We start from the raw sequence: 20,665 nt of genomic DNA, 5'->3' as shown, positions 1-20,665 counted from the left end.
ACTGGAACTTCATGGGAACAGGCCATCCTGGGTATACCTCCTTATCATTGGTTCCTAGAGTGGACTATGGCCCTGTCAGATGAGCCTTAAGGGGCCACATTAAGGCTTCTGTCCTTTGAAATAATGAGATTGTGTCTTAAACACTCACTTTCCAAAGAATTTCACTGTAAGTCAGTCAATTCATGTGTTTATGTGTTTGAAACAATTTCCCGTCAGGGGAATACAGACCAGAAACGTTAAGTATTCCTATTGTGGAGACATGTCTTTTCCTCTTAAAAGTTTTGTGTTTTTTTTTGTCTTCGTTCTTTTTTGTTATTTCAGCCATATTAGCTTGTCAGCTACTGTTGCTGACCTTTTTAGAATTTTAGAGTCTCAATTACTTAAAATATCCTATCTATTGGAGTCTCTAAGGACATGATTTTGTGTTCTTTTTGCCTCCCAAGAAAATGCAGTGGAGGTGAATTTAGAAAATTAACAACCATCTGGACATTTGAAGGAACAGACTTCCTTCTGCCTACATTTAACAGAATGGCAATTAAGAGGTATAGTAGCCATAGTGGAGAATAGCTAAGAGTGCAGTTTTTTAAAAAGTGTCTTTAAGATACCATTGTTATGTACAGGAGAAGATCTTTGTACCCTTTTATAAGTGTTTAAGTTATCTTGCATTATTACTTAATAAAAAGCAAGTAAACATCTGTGAACTGAAATATTCTTTTATTCATCCACTCGCCAGATATTAAGCACCTGTTCTTCTGTGGGAACTAAATTATGATGGCCTCCCTTCCCAAGAGGGCAGACAGTTTTAATAGGGAAAGTGAGATTTAGGCCCACAAATTACAATAAAGGGCAATACTGTCAAAGTCATTCAAAACATAAAGAAGAGTGAAAAATACCACCAAAAATTATTAATTTAGATAAAATTTTCCTTCCATGTCTCTTAACTCTACTTATAGATAGAAGTAAATCCTTTTACCTCAATTGGAAATTTTCTGGCGTAGAAGAGGTTAATATCTCCAAAACGGAGGGAGAGCCTAAGTTAGAGTCAACTTTTCTAATTCTGACTCCTGGTTCTTTCAATCAAAGCATATACTCATCCATTTCAAAAATGACTGATTTTTTGATTCATGAACTTTTTCATTCAATAAGTTACTAAGAACCCACTATGCCTAGCCCAGTGCTAGGTGGTTGACCAGTAAATTTGAAGTAATGTTTGCTTTATTCTCTTATTCAGGTATTTTACTGCAAATTATTGGAAGAAGCAAATCGAGGCTCATTTTCAGCAGAGATGGTGAATAAAATCTTTTCTAATATTTCATCAATAAATGTCTTCCATAGTAAATTCCTATTGCCAGAGCTGGAAAAACGAATGCAAGAATGGTAAGAGGAATAGATGGCCAACTATTTGTCTAAGGCAGTCATATTAGATGCTGTGTTATTTGCTTATAAATGGAAACAACAATGCTACACAGAGCTATAGCCAAACATCTGTGTTAAATTTGTATGGTAAAGAAGTTGTGGTACATTTTTAGCTTTGGTTGAAAAGAATTTCATCTCTGCTCTCTAAACTATCTTTTGATTAGTGGAGACAAGATTTCAGGGTAATCTGGAGCTTTAAAAACTCCATAGGTTTTCATTCCTAAAGTCCCTTTAAAAAGGTCCTGCTTCAGGGACGCCTGGGTGGCTCAGTCGGTTAAGTGTCCAACTTTGGCTCAGGTCATGATCTCACGGTTCGTGAGTTCAAGCCCCACATTGGGCTCTGTGCTGACAGCTCAGAGCGTGGAGCCCCCTTCAGATTCTGTCTCCATCTTTCTCTCCTCCTCCCCCACTCGTGCTCTTTCTCTCAAAAATAAACTTAAAAAAAAAAAAAGCGCTGCTTTATTCTCTACAAATCTCATAGCAAGGTGGATCTGATAAAGCAAAGAATGTGTATACACAGTGATCACTTCATTTGAAGTCCTATTAATTCACTTACTCTATAAGAAATCTTAATGACTTGTTTCTGTATTTTATACAGGGAAACTACCCCTAGAATTGGTGACATCCTTCAGAAATTGGCACCATTCCTTAAGATGTATGGAGAATATGTGAAAGGATTTGATAATGCAATGGAATTGGTTAAAAACATGACAGAGCGTATCCCCCAGTTCAAATCAGTAGTTGAAGAAATTCAGGTAATTGGACTCTTGTTCAAGGCTATGAATTATTTTCCTATACAAATCATAAGGTCTTCTAGATCTAAAGTTTAGATTGAGACATCTGAGACCACCAAATTCCATGTTATTCAGAATGATGTAAAAATCATCTATGCAGAATTAATGTATTTATCGAGCACATGCCATGCGCTGAGCAGTAAATTCTCCATTTGCTTTTGAGACCAGGAGAGTGTAGCTTTTATAAAGATTCACATGGATTTACAAAGTGATTTCCCATTCGGGTCTGTGACTCTCTTGCTTTCTTTCAGAGGTTGAGATGATGCAATGAATATAAAAAATGATTGCCATAAACCTGACATTTTGCAGACATTATCATTCTGTGTGTGTGTGTGTGTGTGTGTGTGTGTGTGTGCGACTTTACATATGTGTCCTGACTTTTTTTCAGTTTTGCCAAACCTGGATAATATATTTTAGATAACTCCATAGTGATTTCTATTTGATTCTCTAGTCAAAGTTGTTAATAACTTGATAGTTTAAATGTTGAAAAGGAATTCTTGAGATCACATAAGGTCCTTGGGGTGAGGATTCTGCTGCTCTTTCTCTGCTTTCTTTTGTGCTATACAAATATTTTTTATTTACCATTTTAATTCCTCTAAATTTTGAATGTTTTTTTCCTACTGTTTGTTGGAGGAATTATAATATGCATCTTAATTTACCACAATCTACTTCAGGTTAATGCTAATATTAATTCTAATAAAATACAGGCATTTTGCTCCATCGTAGCTCAGTTCCTCCATGCTCCATGCTTTTAGTATCATATACATTACCTTTATATAGGTTTTAAATTCAATAATACAGTGATATTATTTTATATAATTTTGTATCTTTGAAAGAAGAGAGGATATAAGAAAAAATGTACCAAAAAAAATTATTAACCCATATATTTACCATTTCTAGAGTAAGTTCCTTTCTACAAAGGGTGTTAAATGTTTTGGGTTACCTGGGTGGCTCAGTCAATTAAGCATCCAACTTCGGCTCAGGTCATGATCTCATGGTTTGTGAGTTTGAGCCCCACATCGGGCTCTGTGCTGACAACTCAGAGCCTGGAGCCTGCTTTGGATTCTGTGCCCCTCCCCCCCTGCCCCTCCACTGCTCACACACACACTCTCTGTATCTCAAAAATAAATAAACTTTAAAAATTTTAAAAGAAAGAGTGATAAATGTTTCTTACAAGGCAGAGATTGGATAGTAACAAATTTTCTTGGTCTTTTTTTGGGAAAATCTTTATTTTTTTTCTTCACTACTGAATTGATAGTGTTGCTAGATACAGAATCTGGGTTAATAGGTTTTTTTTTTTCTTTCAGCAAAATGAATGTCATTCACTGTACTCTGTCCTCTGTTGTTTCATATGGGAAGTTATTAATTATATTATTTCCTGTATGTGCTGAATTGCTTTTCTCTTGCTATTTTCAAATTTATCTCTTTGCTTTTTTCTTTCAACAGTATGTATCTAATGTAAATCTTTCTATATTTATCTTGCTTAGGATTAAATTTCTGGGATGTGTAGGGTTTTTTTTAATTAATTTGAGAAGTTTTCAGCCATTATTTCTTCAAATAATTTGCTCCAAGTACACATATGTTGGTGTTCTTGATGTTATTCTACAAGTTTCTGAGACTATTCATTTTTATTCAGTCTTTTTTCTGTTCTCCGGATTGTATAATTTCTATTAATCTTTCTTTGAATTCATTTTTTTCTTTTTTTTCTTTTTTTTAATATTTATTTTTGAGAGAGACAGCGAGAGTGAGCAGTGGAGGGACAGAGAGACAGGGGCAGAGGATCCGAACCAGGCTCTGTGCTGACAGCAGCAAGCCTGATGCATGAGATCATGACCTGAGCCAAAGTCTGGTACTCAACTGACTGAGCCACCCAGGCACTGTGATTTTTTCTTCTGCCATCTGGAATCTGCTGTTGAGTCCCTGCAGTGCATTTTTCATCCCGGCTATTGTATGGTTCAACTCCAGAATTTCCATTGGTTCTTTTTATAACACCTGTTTCCTCCTTGAAAATTGCTATTTGTGCATTCATTATTGTTACACTTTTCATGTTTTTCAAATACAATTTCCTTTAATTCTTTGAATGTTTTTATAATAGCTACGCTGAAGTCTTTGTCGCCCACATCCAGTATCTGTGTTCAGAGACAGTTTCTTTTGATTGCCTTTTTTCTTCAGTATAGGTAACAGTTTACTATTCTCTGTCTCTTGTTGTTGTTGTTGTTGTTGTTGTTGTTGAATACTGGACATTTTAGATAACCTATTGTAGCAACTCCAGATTTTGCTTTCCCCCACTGAAAGTGGCTTTGGTTACTTTCGTTTGTTTAGTAACTTGCTTATACTAAATCTATAAAATCTGTCTCTCTTCTGGTATGCTGTTGCCAATGTCTCTATTCAGTTTTTTTGTTTAATATCCATGTGTGTGTATGTGATCCCAGCTTTGTAGGGATTACCCCTATGTCTGTGTAGGTTAGGGGTCAAACAGTTATTGAACAGAGATGATTAACTACCTAGAGCCAGTACGCTTCTGTCCTCTGCTGATGGACCTGTCTATGCATAGGGGAGAACATTTAAAGATCTGACCATTTTCAAGTCCACTGGACCCTTTTACATCTCCTCAGGACGAGTTCACAGCCTCAGGGTGGCCAGGAGACTGTGCTGAGTCAAGCTGTCTTCAGTCTCTGCTGATCATCTACAGAGCCTCAGCCAAGAAAATTATTATCTGCTCCCCTTCCCCAACACACAACCACAGCTTCAGCCCAGTGAAGCCATTGGTCTTCTCCACTTGCCCACCTCAGAACTATTCACTTTCACCAACAGTGTTCCTGGATGTGTGCCTCGCCCACCATTCCAAATCTAATAATATGAGCCCTCTTGAACTTTACCAGAGACACTGCCAGTCCCACCCCTGCTGAACCTTTCGGTCATTGAAACTTCCTTTGTTAGGGGAGGAATGGGTACGGCCTCAGGCCAGAATGCCACAGATTCTCACTGTTCTTACCCAAAGGTCAACAATTTTCAAAGCATAAATACTTTTCAGATCGTTCTATGCCTTTCATCAGTCTCCAAAGTACCAAAATGGTCGTTTTATCAGTTTTATCCCCCTTTCTAGTTGCGTTTTCCAGGGGGGATTTTGCTAGTCTGCTCTCTCAGCCATAACCAAAAGTCCTGCCTCTTCCCATTTACTCTTTCTTTTTCTTCTCTCATCATTAAGCACTCATCTACCTTTCTGAATACTGGCTCCTTTGGTTCTTTTACTAGCCCCTTTTACTTATACTGAAATGTGGACAGAGTACAAGAATGTGGCCCTTCACATTCTTTTCAACCTCCACACCCTCTGTGATGTCACATGTTCCTGAGGCTTTAACCATCATGTCCTACAGATGCCTGTAGGGTCATTTTTCTAGTCTGTTACCTGCCTCTAAACTGTCATTGCACCTTGTTGAATGCTGGTTACACAACTCTGTATCGACATTTTGCTATCAAAACAAAGTCAACATGTTCCATTCCTGCCTTTAGCGCCCAAGTACTTTTTCCATCTTGATTTTTTGTGCCTTATACAGAGTAGCTTGTGGTTGATTATTAGAACAAATATTTTCTCGTTCACCAGAGTTTGATAAGTTAACTTTATCTTTCGTCACTTTTCCTCATTCCCTGTGCATTAATTTGCCTGTGAAACAGTATACTGAAGATGTTTAGTATGCTTACTGCATAGTAAGTGTTCACTAAATGATGGTGGTGGTAGTGGCCATTACTGTTTTATGAAATCTTTAAAATTCTATCTCTGAAATATCAGTCTTCTCCCTATTATGAGGCATTGTTCAGGTGTTGAAAAGAGTAGTGGACTGGGAATCAACTGAATTTAGGATTCTAGTTTGCCACTTAGTCATGGGACCTTAGATGACTTTAACTTCTCTGAGCCACGGTTTCTTCATGTAAAAATGTGGGGATCGGTAATATTTTCTATATTTCATGGATATATAATATTATATATTATAGGCTTGGAGAAAATCAAATGAGATGACTAAACTTATAACATCAATATTCTACACTTTATTAAGTAAAGTTATGATTTCCTCAGCTTCCATGGTGATTTCAGACTCTATACTTTTTTCCTGTTCTACAGTAATCCCTTCCAAACTAATATCCCCACATCTCCCCACTGCAGTAAGTTAAGTCACACTGCAGTAAGTTAATGTTAACACATCTCAAATCTAATGCTATTGCTCTCCTACACGAAAACCTGCATTAGATGAAGCAAGTCTAAATAATTCACCTTGACTTAATTACCCCATATTACCTGTTCTTCCTCAGCCCGTTTCCCCATACATATCTTATTGCCAACAAAACTCAACATGTTTCATGCCTGACTGTTGTTCTCCAAGGTCCCTCTTCCTGCCCTTTGACCCTGGTCTTCACTTCCCTTTGCACCAGCAGCTGTCCTTATCAGAGTTCATGTTGAATGCTCTCTTGTCTGTGAATGCTTTAGTTTCTTGTTTGCTTTGAATGCAAACATCATGTCTTAAGACAACTTTTATACCCTGCAGTGCCTTGATCATAGTAAGAGTCTAATAACTATTTTAGTTGGATTCCTGGTTTGTTTAATATGAACAAGAACATGTCTTATTTTTCAAGTAATCTTTTCCCTGTCTTAACAGCTTATTGAAAGCAAAGGCTATATAGACTCAATTTTGCTGTAAGAAAAGGAGATCTATTTACAGAGTTCAGTTTCTAATGGAAAAGACTGCCGTGACCTAATGAAAAATTAAAATTTTGTGACAGATACTAAGACACTCAGATCTTGTCATTCTTCTCTGTGGAGTCTTTAAGTTCAAAGGAAATGACATTTATGGTAGCCTTGATATTAAACAGTTTCTGCTGAGTCCAAAGTCATTTAACACAGTTGGGCCTAGTGAACCTCATTAAATACATGCATCTTTTAAAAATCTCTGGAGTCTGATTCAATAATGTGACCACACAAGCCTTTCTAGTGACTGATTGAAGTGGTTGCTAGCAATCTGAGAATTTTCTTCCTTAAAATTCTACTTGATTTTTCTTTCTGTTCTTACTCTAGTTTGGTGGGCCTCAAACTTCCATGGTGTAAGAAACTGGGATGTTTTCAAATGCATCTTCCCAGGCCTGAGCCTCAAAGATTGTGGTTTCATTATTGGGGTGGGGTTCAGAATTTGCATTTTAATAGTGCCTTAGATCAATCTAATGCAGGTGATCCACAGAGCACGCTTTGTAGGGATATCCTGTCCACGATTAAAGTTCCGTATGACCGTTTTTAGATTGGCCAACTTAATTTTTAAATCTTTCTTTAAAAAACCTCTCTCATTATAGAGACAGAAGGTGTGCGGGAGCTTGACTTTGCAGCACCACATGCTAGAACCTGTTCAACGGATCCCCCGGTATGAGATGCTCCTCAAGGACTACCTAAGGAAGTTGCCCCCTGACTCTCCAGACTGGAACGATGCTAAAAGTAAATGCTCCTCCCCCACCCCCTTTCTGCTCTGGGGTAATCAAGTGGCCAGGAAGGCTTGTGGTTAAAGAGAGAGATAGGTCTCACAGCCAACTTAGTAAGATATTGCTGCCCAAAAATAGCCTCATCGGAAATTGTCATCAACAGCTCGATTAGGCAAGCACTTCTGAGCCCAGATCCCAGGTTTAGAGAAAGGCAAATCACATTTCTCATGCTGATTTCATGTTAATCATTAACTCAGAAATCTGAAACAGTAGTCTTAGAGACATCTGGAATAGCAATACACAATTACCTTCTCACAGAAAGAACACAACCATTCAGAATTACTGGTGCTGCTGGTTAATTAGATAGGTTGATACATACCAAGAAAGCTAACATGACATTTACTGTGTAAAAATAACCTAAGCAAACTTGGCTCTACCTACCCTGAAAGAGAAGAGAAAGTGATGCTTTTTAGTGTCAGTTAACATTTTCTCAGGAAAACTTTATTCCTATTCCTCCAGTTGCCTTTTATTTTTTCACTGGTTCCTAATGAATGGTTTTTTTTTTTTTAAGACTCAGGAGTTTCAATACTTTAGCTTTCTCAGGTTCTTTCAAAAAATCAAAGCATGCGACTCTCGATCTAGGGATCATGAGTTCAAGTCCCCCGTTGGGTGTATAGCTTACTTGAAAAAAAATTTTTTTAATTAAAAAAAAAAATCAGGTAACTGAAGGGAAGAATGAAAATTCAAGAGATAGGGATGGCTTAGGGTCAAGTACTAACAGTGCTACTGTACAATCTTGAAACATTGGTACTTTGCTAATAATTGCTTGTCTTTATTATAAATGAACCCTGGCAAGAGATGAGAACACAGAACACAATCTTTGGTCTCGGCACCTGGGTCTTTTTTTGAACACAGGCTTTCTCTGATGCATTTCTCCTGCCATCCAAGTGAGTCAGTGACCACAGGAACTTCTCTTCTTCCCTTTCCCCCTTTACGGTTTAGAATTATCCTGACTTGACTTCTTCTGTTTTCCACTTCATGCCCACTTCACACTCCTCTGGGCTAAGTGGTTGGTTTTGGCGACAGAATTAGTGGTAGGACTAAGGGTGGGATGACTGCTACTCTTCCTCAAACTGCTGATCCCAGGCTATTTTGTTTCCCTCTACCTTGGAGCCTGTGTGACATGCACAGCATTCCCCAATCAGGATAGTTCTCCAAAATCTAAATAAAAATTCAGTGTCTTCTAAACTCAAAGACTTAGACTTGCCCTAAGGTGGCAGGGTCAAAAATGAGACCGTTAGCAACACTGTAGGGCATTTTATTTCTCTCTTTGCTTTCCCATTGCTCCTTAAACTAATATCGTAAGGAAATCACAGAAGTGCTTTTAGAGACCCAAAAGAGAGGAGAAAGCAACAAAAGTGCATTCTGTTCAGCCACGGAACAAAGAAGAGAATTGGATCCAGAAGTAATGAGGTTGTTGTGGTAACAGAATTAAGCAGGCTGTGGTATTCCTAAGATAAAAAAGAAAGAGCAGGACATGATTTAGGATTGAGGGCATTCCCTGGGGTTGATCCTCCAGGAGGCCTCAGCCTCCAGAGCCCTTCCCCAGCAGCACTGGGGCTCCTACCTTGCCCACACCAGATGGCTCCTGTTCCCACCTCTTCCACTGCCTCCGCAGCAGAGCCTTCCTTCAGCATTGTCATCAGCTGATTCCCCTTTGCCCAACCAAGAATAGAACTGTGAATATGTTTCACCAAAGAAAGTTGGTTATGCGTGGTGGTTAATTTGCTTATAAAACTAATAAAATAGTACTGCTGAAATGTTGTAGGACATTGAATCAGAAGATGTAGGTTCCAGTGTGTCCCTACAGTATCATAGTTGTGTGACCTTGGCCAAGCCACATCACTCGCCATTCCTTTCATCTGCCGAGTGGAGCTAACAGACTCTCCATTCAAGGTTGTGGAAGAGTTGAGTGACGTAATATATTTGAAAGCATGTGGCGAAGTGCCTTATGCCAATCTAGTGTACATGGTAATTGTTAATTTTGAAGGTCCGTTATCTGGGTCATATATAAAAATGTGTATGACTATTTACGAGGAAGTATCCTTCAAGTTCCAAATAATCTGCTCACAAACGAAGTTCTGAAAGTATTCATTTTGTAAATGGAAGTTGCCCCTGCTTTTGGTGTCAGATGTACAGTCTCAGGTTCCTTCTTACTATAACGTTACGTTATTCAACTATCTAGTAGCGTAGTAATGACAAAATACATTTATTTACTTTTCTTTTTTCCCATTTAGAATCACTTGAGATTATATCTACGGCAGCAAGCCATTCTAATAGTGCAATAAGAAAAATGGTAAGTAATTTTCAAAGGAGTTGGAAATCTTCTAGTTAGATAATTGTCAATAATATAGCCTAATGTTATCTCTAGGTTTGGACCAAAATGAATTGGTAAAGGTGAACAAAAAAAAGATTATTTATAAAGTGTTCAGTGTTATGTGGAATAATCCTGTCCTCTTTTCCCCCCTGTTTCAATTTGCTCGGAACTGACACATTTTATACCAAATTTGTGCTTAGTCCCAATCCCTTCTGCATTATTTGGATTTTAGCTAAGGTCACTGTATTATTAAAGGCACGAAAGTAAAACCTCCCTTTATTTGGTCTTGCTGTATTTTGTTTTCATTTCCTAGGAGAATCTAAAGAAACTCTTAGAGATTTATGAAATGTTGGGAGAGGAAGAAGACATTGTCAATCCTTCAAACGAACTCATAAAAGAAGGACAGATCCTGAAACTCGCTGCTCGGAACACATCAGCACAAGAACGCTACCTTTTCTTAGTGAGTATTCTAGTGTGAGCTGGTCACGTAACAGTAATTCAGAGACGTGGTTCTGTACATCTTGGAAAAGTAGGATGCTTGTGTGCTCACCAAAGCAATTCTGTCTAATCTGGTTTAGTCAACACTGTTAGGATTCCACATAAGACAATGTCCTTTAGTAACTGAAACTTGTTCCTTCAAGGAGTCAAATCTTAAAGTATTTTAAAAATAAATTTTCTGTGTACTTACCATGTGTCAGTTACTTCAGTAACCTACAGCTGATGACAACTTGTCTATGATGATCTTAGCCATCAGTTGTGGGGGCAGGGTATGTTTTCTCAAATTTTCCTAGTTTCAGATTCACTCTTCCTTCAGTTCTTAGAGGCTAATGAGTACCATTTTCTGACAAGGGTTCTCTTTCGAATCCTCTCTGATCACTACTTTAATCTTTCCAGTTTGAGGAAGTATATACTCAAGGTTGTGAAGCTTATGCCTAAAATATCTCTGAAAAATGCATGAGTTTGCCACATAGTTCCTTTACATTGGAGGCAGTCCCTGTCCTTTCCTTTACTTCCTGGAAATGACATTTACTCTGGGGCTTATCTCAAATGTTAAGAGCACTTCCTGGGGCATCCAGGCCATTATGTTTTTAGTCTCTGTTAATTCCAGTTCCTTTCTATATCTAATGATGTGATAATAATCAGAATAATAGCTAATGTGGAGTAACAATAAGCTAACACTGAGTAATAGCTAGTAAATGTTAGCTATTGTTATGATTGTTATTATCGTCCAAGAAACCAGACACATTGGTCATGAGGCTTGCCCAGTGAATGGCCCACGATACCTTCTCAGGATGTTACTCACATCTGACTTTCTGGTGCAGGACAGTCCTCTCATCAGCCATACTATGAGTTTATTTGGAAGCTTACAGGGTTTTTTTTCCCCTCTGGTTACAGCCTCCTTTGATAGGAAAACTTATAGGAACTAATTACCATGCATAGTAGTATTCAGTATCTCTCATTTTTCAAAAAGAACATTTGGTCACCATATTTATTACCTAGCAGCTCTTCCAAGTTTGTATACAACTCAAGAAAATTGAAAACATGTCTACACAAATCTTGTATGTGAATGCTTATGCAGAATTATTCATAATAGCCAAAATATGTGGACATACGGATATAGTGGTATATCTATGCAATGGAATGTTATATGGCAGTAAAAAGGAATAGAACACTGATACATGCTATATGAATGAACTTTGAAAGCACTTTGACAAGTGAAAGAAGCCATTCCCAGAAGCCCATACTGTATGCTTTGATTTATATGCAATGTCCAGAGTAGGCAATGGAGAGAGGCAGGATGTAAGTAGAGGTTGCCTAGGGCTGGTGGGGAAAAGGAAATGGACAGAGTTTCCATTTGGAGTCATGAAATGTTCTGGGAGTAGATAGCAGTGATGCTTGCACAATTTATAGCTATACCAAAGACCATGAATTGTCATTTTAAAAGGGTAAATTTTATGGTATATGAATTATATCTCTATAAGTTTATAAGATTTATAGGTACTATCCAAATTAACTCCAAAATCTTCATTTGAGATCAACAAAAATACTTTACCACTGAGAGATCATACAGAGAGCTAAAAATGTAAATCTAGGACTTGTGATGCCATGTCAGGGTTCTGAGCTCTAATTATTTTGAAATGTATGATTGTTGTTTAGGTACAGTGAGACCACTAGATCAGGAGAAAATTGCCATGAAAAAGATCATTATACGCAGAGATTCCTCAAAGGAGAGGCTTGCCATACCAAGGGTGGGGGGAGGGGGGGAGGTGGTTACACAAGAAAGCACCAGAGTCCATAAGGAGACAGAGGAACCAAACAGAAAATGTGAGCAAGAGTGTTTATTATGGGTTCAGTGAGAAGGAATGGGCAAGACAAAATAAACAGACTTAGGATTTGCTAGTTTACATAATTCCATCAGGCTCTGGGGTATATACTGGCTGTTGTCTGAGTGATTAGGGCAGGGGAATACTGGCCCAGGGTGTAAAAGCTCAAAAAAGGAGGTGGTTAGGGTATGGCCTCTGGATTGGTTGGTTTCCATATGAAAAGCATACATGTTGGTCACTCATTTACTACTTCTAGCAAGTGGATAACCCGAAGAAGGACAAATCCCTCCATTGTCAGCAAAGCCCCAAGATGTCAAAGCATCAAAAATACAGATTAGGGACGCTTAGGTGGCTCAGTCAGTTAAGTGTCTGACTCTTGATTTTGGCTCAAGTCATGACAGTCGAGTTCCGTATCGGGCTCTGCACTGACAGCACGGATCCTGCTTGGGATTCTCTCTCTCCCTCTCTCTACCCCTACCCTGCTCATGTGCACTTGCTCTCTCTCTAAATAAATAAATAAACTTAAAAAAAAAAAAACAGATTAAAAAGACGTGCTTAATATACTATTTGGGGCAAAATGCCTGGGAGTTAATGTCTTCCCTCTACCAATGTCTTCCCTCTGCCTTTCCCCTTCTTTTAGGTGCTTAGGTAATTTCCTTTCCCTTCTTCTGCATGATTGTTACAGTTTCAATACTTAAGCTTCTAGCTCTGTGTCTAACCAATTGCTTTGGTTTAATCTTCACATTTGAGAATTATCCTGGAAATAGTTTTAGGTTGAATATCTTGGTGCAGAGCCAAATTAAGCAGCTATTTGGAGGACAGATGGCAAGGAGCCTTGGGGAACTACAGCCATAGTGTCTTTGAAGAAAGGACCCATCTCGTTCCACTTATTGTAAGCTATCAAACCTCTCTTGCCGTTGCCTCCCAGGATAATGGAGTCCTAGAGCAAGAGTTACTGGAAAGCCGCATTCGTCTTGTGAAGACCATCTTAAAAGCATCTCTGTAGGTCCGTTCTCTTGATCCCAGCACGCCCACCCACCTCCATCCCCTGCACTGTTCTTGTCGCGCACCCTCCTCTTGCCAGCACACTTTGCTTTGCATAGAGCATTTTGGTTTTTTATACATAGTAACCTCAGCAACCTTTCTTATTTTTGTCTCTAGAAAGAATATGAGGGCTAGTTTTCTGTGTCCTTCTCTGGTGGTATTATTACATTTCTCTAAAAAAGCCAAATTGCATTTAGAATCTGATTTCAACATTCAGCTGACCTTCATGTGTTTGCACGTTTTCTTGCCTCCACACCATACTTGTTTGTATTACTGCAGTGTATTCTGTTGACTAAATTATATAACCACACCTGATATCTGAATGTTTAAAAAAAAAATCACTAAATTATCCTACAGAATGACCCGGGAGGTTTTTATTCTTGGCCCTTTGGAGTTCTAGCCTTTATTTGCTTGTAGCTTTTGATTTCCCTCCCCCATTCCATGACTTATTTAAACTTTGAATACAGAGCAGGCACTGGAAATTTTCTCCAATAATGTACTTTTTTCTTTTACCTTTTAAAACAAACTGGAATGAAACTGTCACTGGCGAGACATGAAATTGAATTGTTTCAGTTAAATACACATTTTAAGAGACTTAATACGAGTAGTTGAGGACACTGGAGATCAAGAAGGGGGACTCGCCTTGTGTTTTTAATAAAATTGAGACTGGCTTCTAGCTTAGCACTTCTGGAGCTTGCTCACCAGCCAGAGATTACATGTCCATAACGACTTCTGAGCTGTGGCCATGGATAACAAGGGATCTCCTGCACCGAAAGGGAAAGTCAATCTACTTGGTGCTGCACTTGCTATCACTTCTTCTTCAGCACCAGCAGAAACCCAGAGGCAAGGTGATAACGGCTTTCACCAAAGGAGCAGGGTTCACAGAGGGAACAAGAGTGACTACCTAATTCCTGTACATATATGGCATCTGCTACTTCGTAAGCGCTATTTTATGTCTGTCAAGAGCTCTTACTTTCAGCTGTAAGAAAGAAGAAAACAGGTATTTATTGATGAGCATTAGATTGTGACATGAGTTCTAGAAGGGTGATAAAACAGTTATTGACCATTGAGAACGTAAAGCCCCAATTAGGAAGACTATATAAGAAGGGAAACATAATCTTGCAAGTGTAAAACAGAAAGAGAAACATCATTCATAAAACAGTCTGTCATCTTGCATGAGTGTTAACTGAAAAAACTAAATGCCAAGAATTTCCACATTCATGGACGGTGTTTCTATAAAATAAGAAGACTTTGCTGAACTTTATAAAGTGAACTGGGTACAGCATCAGATAACTCAGAAATTTTATGGCATGACATTACATTTGTCACTCAGTTTGCAGAAAATGAGGCTGTTGTTGCTGTCTTGAAAGTTGAGCCCTGTGCATGTCGGCGGCTCTCCCCTTCCTGCTGCACTGTTTACAGCCTGGACCAAATCCACTCCTGAGATGGCCTTCGTACAAGATAGAGAGAAATGTTAACACAAACAGCAGCAAGCTGTTGCATTAACCAAGCTGGATGGTGATGAGAGCCTTTCAGAGTGTTTTCAAATCCCTAAGTCCTGTGTACTGCAATGAGGCTAGTGATTGCCATACTTAGAACACAGCGGACTGTTAATAATAGGGCATAGGTCATTAGGGTTCTCTTCTAGAAATGTAAATGTGAAATGTGGTGCTGAGATGCATCTGTTAAAGTGTATTTAGTGCCCTTTTATTTCCATTGAGGAAATGAAATTTATGATGCTCGTTACAGGATGTTGCATAATAATGCACAAGGAACAACCGATGAGAAATTTGCTTTCAGAATGAGTACAATGGACAGTGTCACATAAACAGGTTGAAATGTTTTCAGAACCCATCAGGATTTCTTGTCTTGATGACTTAGGTGGAGCCAAATGGGACCTGGTTCAACAGGACAGTTTTCTTCATTTAATCCTCTTAACAACCTGTGACTTTTAGAGATAATTATCCTGAGACAGGAGAAGTTATGTAGTGCATAGTCCCCAGTTGCCCTTGTCTTCCAAAAATATATGTGACTCTAGAAACAGTGTAAGAGACAATAATAGGAAGAAAGAAGGTAAGTATGGACCTTCTTTAGGAATCTGCCTACAGATTAATCTAAGTATTTAGTCTTTCCTCTTTCTGTATGTTTTAATATACTCAAAAGTGAATTAAATGCCTCCCCAAACTTACTGCTTGGTCCTGATTAGCAGGGGTAGTTCATTGTTGACTAGAAATGAAGTATTATACAAAGTTTGATTCAGTTTTCAAAATAAAGTCCTTCATGTTACTTAAATTTTTTTCAAATGTTTATTTTTGAGTTAGAGAAAGCACGAGGGGGGAGGAGCAGAGAGAGAGGGAGACAGAGGATCTGAAGCGGGCTCTGAGCTGACAGTAGAGAGCCCAATGCGGGGCTCGAACTCACAAACCATGAGATCATGACCTGAGCCAAAGTTGGACGCTTAACTGACTAAGCCACCCAGGTACCCAGAAGGTCCTTCATTTTAAAAGCAGATCTGGTAAAGCAGATCTTTAAAAACTTTTTGCCAAAATAGATGACTTCTCTATTCATACATGACAAATTCTTAAGATGTGGGCCAATATAAAACAGTAACTTAGATTTTTATGTAGGGCTTAGTGTGCTAACCCCACGTGTTCTAAAGTAATAATTTGGGGTTTTTTTAACCTAATATTAAACACACAAAAATAATTGCTAAAAATTACTCTTTTTCTCTAATAACTATTGTAGACTTGCTTTGTAAGACACAACAATTAGAAATTTTGATGCCTAAGGGCTTCAACTTATGTGGTTGAGAATTTCAGGTCCTGGTATGTGGAAAGTCCTTAATAAATTATTGCTGAATTTAATTGAACTAATTTTCTTAATAGTACAAATGATGATTGATTTACTTAAATATCAATAAACTATGAAGGGCACCCAGTGGCTCAGTTGGTTAAGCGTCCAACTCTAGATTTTGGCTCAGGTCATGATCTTGCAATTTGTGAGATCAAGCCTCACGTCAGGCTCTGCACTGACAGTGTGAAGCCTCCTGGGGATTTTCTCTCTCTCTCTCTCTCTCTCTCTCTCTCTCTCTCTCTCTCTCCCTTTGCTCCTTCCCCTCTCTCAAAATAAATAAAAACATTAATAATTAATTATTATGAACCAATAAAGAGAAATATGTTATAAATTTTAAAATAGGGTAATTTTGACATAGGCCTAAAATCTCAATATAGTATTTCAATAATTTTGCTCACATAGAAAGTATGATATTCCCTAGAAATTCCTTGGAATTTTTGCCTAGGGCTACTTTTCGTATTGGCCACTTTCCTCTTTCTTCTTTGTTTTCTTACTTGTTGATGTGTGTTCTGTCTCCTTGCAGTTCAACAACATGTTGCTGTATTGTGTACCAAGATTCAGCTTGGTGGGCTCTAAATTCACAGTTCGAACCAGGGTTGGCATCGATGGAATGAAAATTGTGGAGACCCACAATGAAGAGTATCCACACACTTTCCAGGTATCTGGAAAAGAGAGAACACTGGAGCTACAAGCCAGGTGAGAGATTCATTCACACAGCTTTCTACAAGCATTGGAAGGAGTTGTAGGACAGAATAATTCTGAGGATCTTTCCCAAGTGAATACTATAGACCTCTGGGAATCTGGTTGGACATAAGAGAAGTAGTAGAAGCTCTTAAAAGGCAAGAATGATGTCTTCCCTTTTGATTCCTCCGTAGTGCCTAGGATAGTGGTTTTGAGACGGTAAAAATTCAGTAAGTTACTTTGCCTCTTCAGATTTACAGGGTGCTCAGAGAATGAAGTTGTTGCATTCAAGCCAGGGTTTTGAGACTTGTAGTTAAAGGTTCTCCCCTAACACTTCCTCCCTCCACCCTTCTTTTGGTGCACAGTGTTTATTGATGCTTATTATTCCATGCTAAATGTTGAAGCATCAACTGTCAGTCCTTCAGAGTCTCTGCATTTGTGGGACTTGTTGGACTTTGATGGAGAGAATATTCAGAAGAGGCAGGGTAGAAAAGGTAATGATTCTCCTGACACAGTGGAGGATACATGAAGGGGGCCATTTAGAGCCCCCTTTCTAGTGGCCTCTAGAAACCAGGACTTCTGGAAGGGGTGATTCTTTTTTGCATGCTTTATTGAACTGGAAAGAAGGCTAGAGTTCTAGCATCCATCTCTCTAAACTAACCATGTTTAGAGGGGAAAAAACAATGAGAACCACTACAATGGATCATAGCTACCTGACGTGTGAACCTCTGGGAAACAGCATGCTGTCGGATTTTGAAATATCTGCCTTAGAAGACTGTCATCCATTTATCCTACAAAGACCTGTGTCATGGTGCAAATTGAGAACCTTCAGAAGGTCACAGATCAGAGGGTTAAGTACCAATCCTCACTCTGATGGTTCTGATACCCCAGGATCTGGAGACTCATAGAGCACTTCTGTTCCTTTTTGTTCTGTTGTACCTATAGTGTAGTTCTGAAGCTCATATGAATTCATCCTGGATACTTGGACTTAGTAACCATAAAAGCTTGAAGTTCAGACTTTCAAAAGAGAATAATTCATTCTGGCAGGAATCTGCCCAGGGAATCAGGGAATTGGTGATCTTACAGTTAGGGGAGATCCAGCAGGCTGGGAAAATTTGAAGAAATAGCCAGCCAGTACTTTGGTTTCCCACAGCAAATCTCTACTGAACCTGGCGTTACTTAGGGAACTGCTAGGGGACTGCTCTAAGGATTAGAAGGTGGCATTTCAAGCATGAATTAAAAGTATAGAGGACTTGGCTTTGAATGCCATGGTTTTCTGACTTTATGGTGGGATTTGGGCCCCAGCCATTCAAACCCAAGGGAAGAAGGTATTTTGCTGTGCTTGGAGGTTCCTGACCTGAATCCTCACTCAGAGCCTGACTCACTGAGTGACTGGTTCTGGCAACGGGGAGGACTTATCAGTAGTTCTGACCCTCAGAGAAGTTTTCATTGCAGAAGAATGAAGTGCTGCTGCTCTGAAATACCAGCACACTTCCAAATCTGCAAACCTGAGACATGTCTAAACAGCAGAAGAGAGATTATCAAGGTTTCAGGGATTGTCTAAATGGGAACTCCAGCCTTCCATTAGCAAGTGGGCTCTTTTCTCTTGAGGATGGGGCTGATTCATGAGGAATTTTGTTAAGTACAGGCAGTAATCACTTTGTAGAGTTCCAGTATGCAGTACTGGATACATTTCAACTGGTATTGAAAACACGGTCATGTTTCCTTAAATTTCCTCTTCCCCTAATCGCATTGCTGCACTTATATCTATGATTACATGGTGAATCAAAGATCCAAATTAAGTGATTACTTTTCATCCAGTCTATGATTCTTTCAAGAATAGAGACAAACATTGAAAGTCTCAGAACATCAGAGTGTTACAGAGATTGCACGGAGCCCAAAATTGGATGTATGTTTGGACATATTTATAGATAATTCACTTCTGAAACCAACTGGGGGGAAAAAGGATTCTGCTTTTCTTGCAGAATGAGTCAGCCTTAAGACTGACCTCCTACAGAAGCTGTGGGACCCATTTTGCACCATGAGTTTGTGAAATCTGGATTAAAAAATTACCTCTTCAGTGTTTTGTCATATAAGCTTTCTTCTAGCATGTGCTTTGAGTAAACTAAAACTATTTTCAGCTTTTCTCAATTAACACTTTGGTAGTGTACTTTAGAATGATGTTATCTGAGTTAAATTAGTTTTGAGCACATTAAATGGATCTTTTATACCACATCACTGTGAACACATTGGGGAGACATACTTTTTTGGAAAACTCAAGGTGCTAGATCCCTAATTAAAGAGGAACATTTCTCATGTTTGTTCATTCTAGTTTACTTTTATTTAAAATCTTTTAGGTTAAGTTTAAACTTTTAAAAATAAGTTAGTTTTGAAAATTGAGACACATTACTAATACCATAGGAATTGGTGAGGCCTTGACTTGAAACTTTCTTTGTACTGTGATTTCCTTTGGGGTGTATTTTGTTAAGTGAAACTTGTTAAACTTTTTTGTTAACTAAATTTTTTTCTTAAAATAAAGATTTTTCCACAGTGACCAAAAAAAAAAAAAAGAAGGGGAAAAAAAACCTCTTACATTCTACTTCCTCTTCCATATTTAAAAGAATATAAAGTATTCTGTCTTACATAGTTTTTATTTCATGGTTTTATGTTACTAAATGTATGTAAAAACATAGTAATAAGTAAGTTAGAGGAGTAAAAAATCTGCCATGACTGAGAAAGTAAAGCAAAAAGCATTAAAGACTTATCAAGTTTCTTTGCATTTAAAAGCCTGAGAGCAGCTAGGAAATAACTATGATTACAAGGCAGTAGAAATAATTTTATCCACGCAGGCCACTGCAGTAGGGAGCAATCTTTTTTGAGGAGCAAGAGTGAAGCCTTCCCCAGTAAGAGTCTTGGTCCAAGGATCCCCAGGTGAACAATAAGCAGAATCTTCCATTTGACAAGCACGGATTCCAGCTGCATTCTTGGCACATCATGATGCTCAAGAATAAATTTGCTAGAAAGATGGATGATGTCACAAGAGCCAAGCTCCTGCTAGACTCATTTATATGTGACACCTGTAGGAGCGAGGCATGTGACATTCAGGCTGGAACTCAAACTCAGCCCTAGCCTAGCAAACACATGCAAACGAATGGAGCCCCACTCTTTTGACATTCTTCAAAATCCCCCAACTTGAAGATCTAACTCAGGCCAGAGTCTACTAATGAGGACTTTTCTAACACATTCTGTGACAGCAGCCAGCTGTGTAAGCTACCTGCAAGGGAGATGAAATAAAGAGAATTTGCCTCAGTAGGAAAATAGAAGATTTGATTATAGTCAAGGAAATTTTTTTTTTCCCAACAGAAAATTATTAAGTACTAGAGTCCGTTAATCTGTGAAACTTCCTTCCTACAAGCATCTAAAAATTTTGTTTTGCTTTATCTGTAATAGGTTAAGTACAGTATTGCCTAAAACTTTCTAGCAAAATTATTTATCAGAGGAAATATTAAATAGCTCCCGAAGACCTTTACAAAGATATTTCAGATTCTAGAGGATACATGTAATGTTTTCTAAGATGAACTGTGACTAGTAGCCTTTGAAAATCTCGTGTGTTTTCTTAAAGGTGAATTGGAAGACTAGTTGTATATCTGGTATAACTACATCTACGTTACCTAATATGTCAGCTAGATGATGGTTATTAAAAATAACATCAGGGC

The 20,665-nt window shown here is 38.4% G+C and overlaps 1 protein-coding gene across 15 annotated transcripts in view; it reads left to right on the top strand.

The window, feature by feature from the left end:
* Window positions 1-20,665, top strand: part of FGD4 (FYVE, RhoGEF and PH domain containing 4) — a 253,092-nt gene that overhangs the window by 178,109 nt on the left and 54,318 nt on the right. For 13 of the 15 annotated variants that reach the window (XM_058743131.1, XM_058743133.1, XM_058743132.1 and 10 more), the window contains 6 exons: window positions 1,232-1,377; window positions 2,015-2,171; window positions 7,548-7,686; window positions 9,968-10,026; window positions 10,361-10,507; window positions 16,792-16,964. In XM_058743131.1, coding sequence (XP_058599114.1) covers window positions 1,232-1,377; window positions 2,015-2,171; window positions 7,548-7,686; window positions 9,968-10,026; window positions 10,361-10,507; window positions 16,792-16,964 — 821 coding nt within the window. Of the gene's footprint in view, window positions 1-443; window positions 543-1,231; window positions 1,378-2,014; window positions 2,172-7,547; window positions 7,687-9,967; window positions 10,027-10,360; window positions 10,508-16,791; window positions 16,965-20,665 lie in introns of those variants that run through there. The other 2 variants (XM_058743144.1, XM_058743145.1) reach the window with 2 other exon arrangements.

The sequence above is a fragment of the Neofelis nebulosa genome, chromosome 8, assembly GCF_028018385.1.
Source record: "Neofelis nebulosa isolate mNeoNeb1 chromosome 8, mNeoNeb1.pri, whole genome shotgun sequence".
NCBI classification, from domain to species: domain Eukaryota; kingdom Metazoa; phylum Chordata; class Mammalia; order Carnivora; family Felidae; genus Neofelis; species Neofelis nebulosa.
Note: the sequence above shows the minus strand (reverse complement) of the source record. Positions and strands in the feature narration are given on the sequence as shown.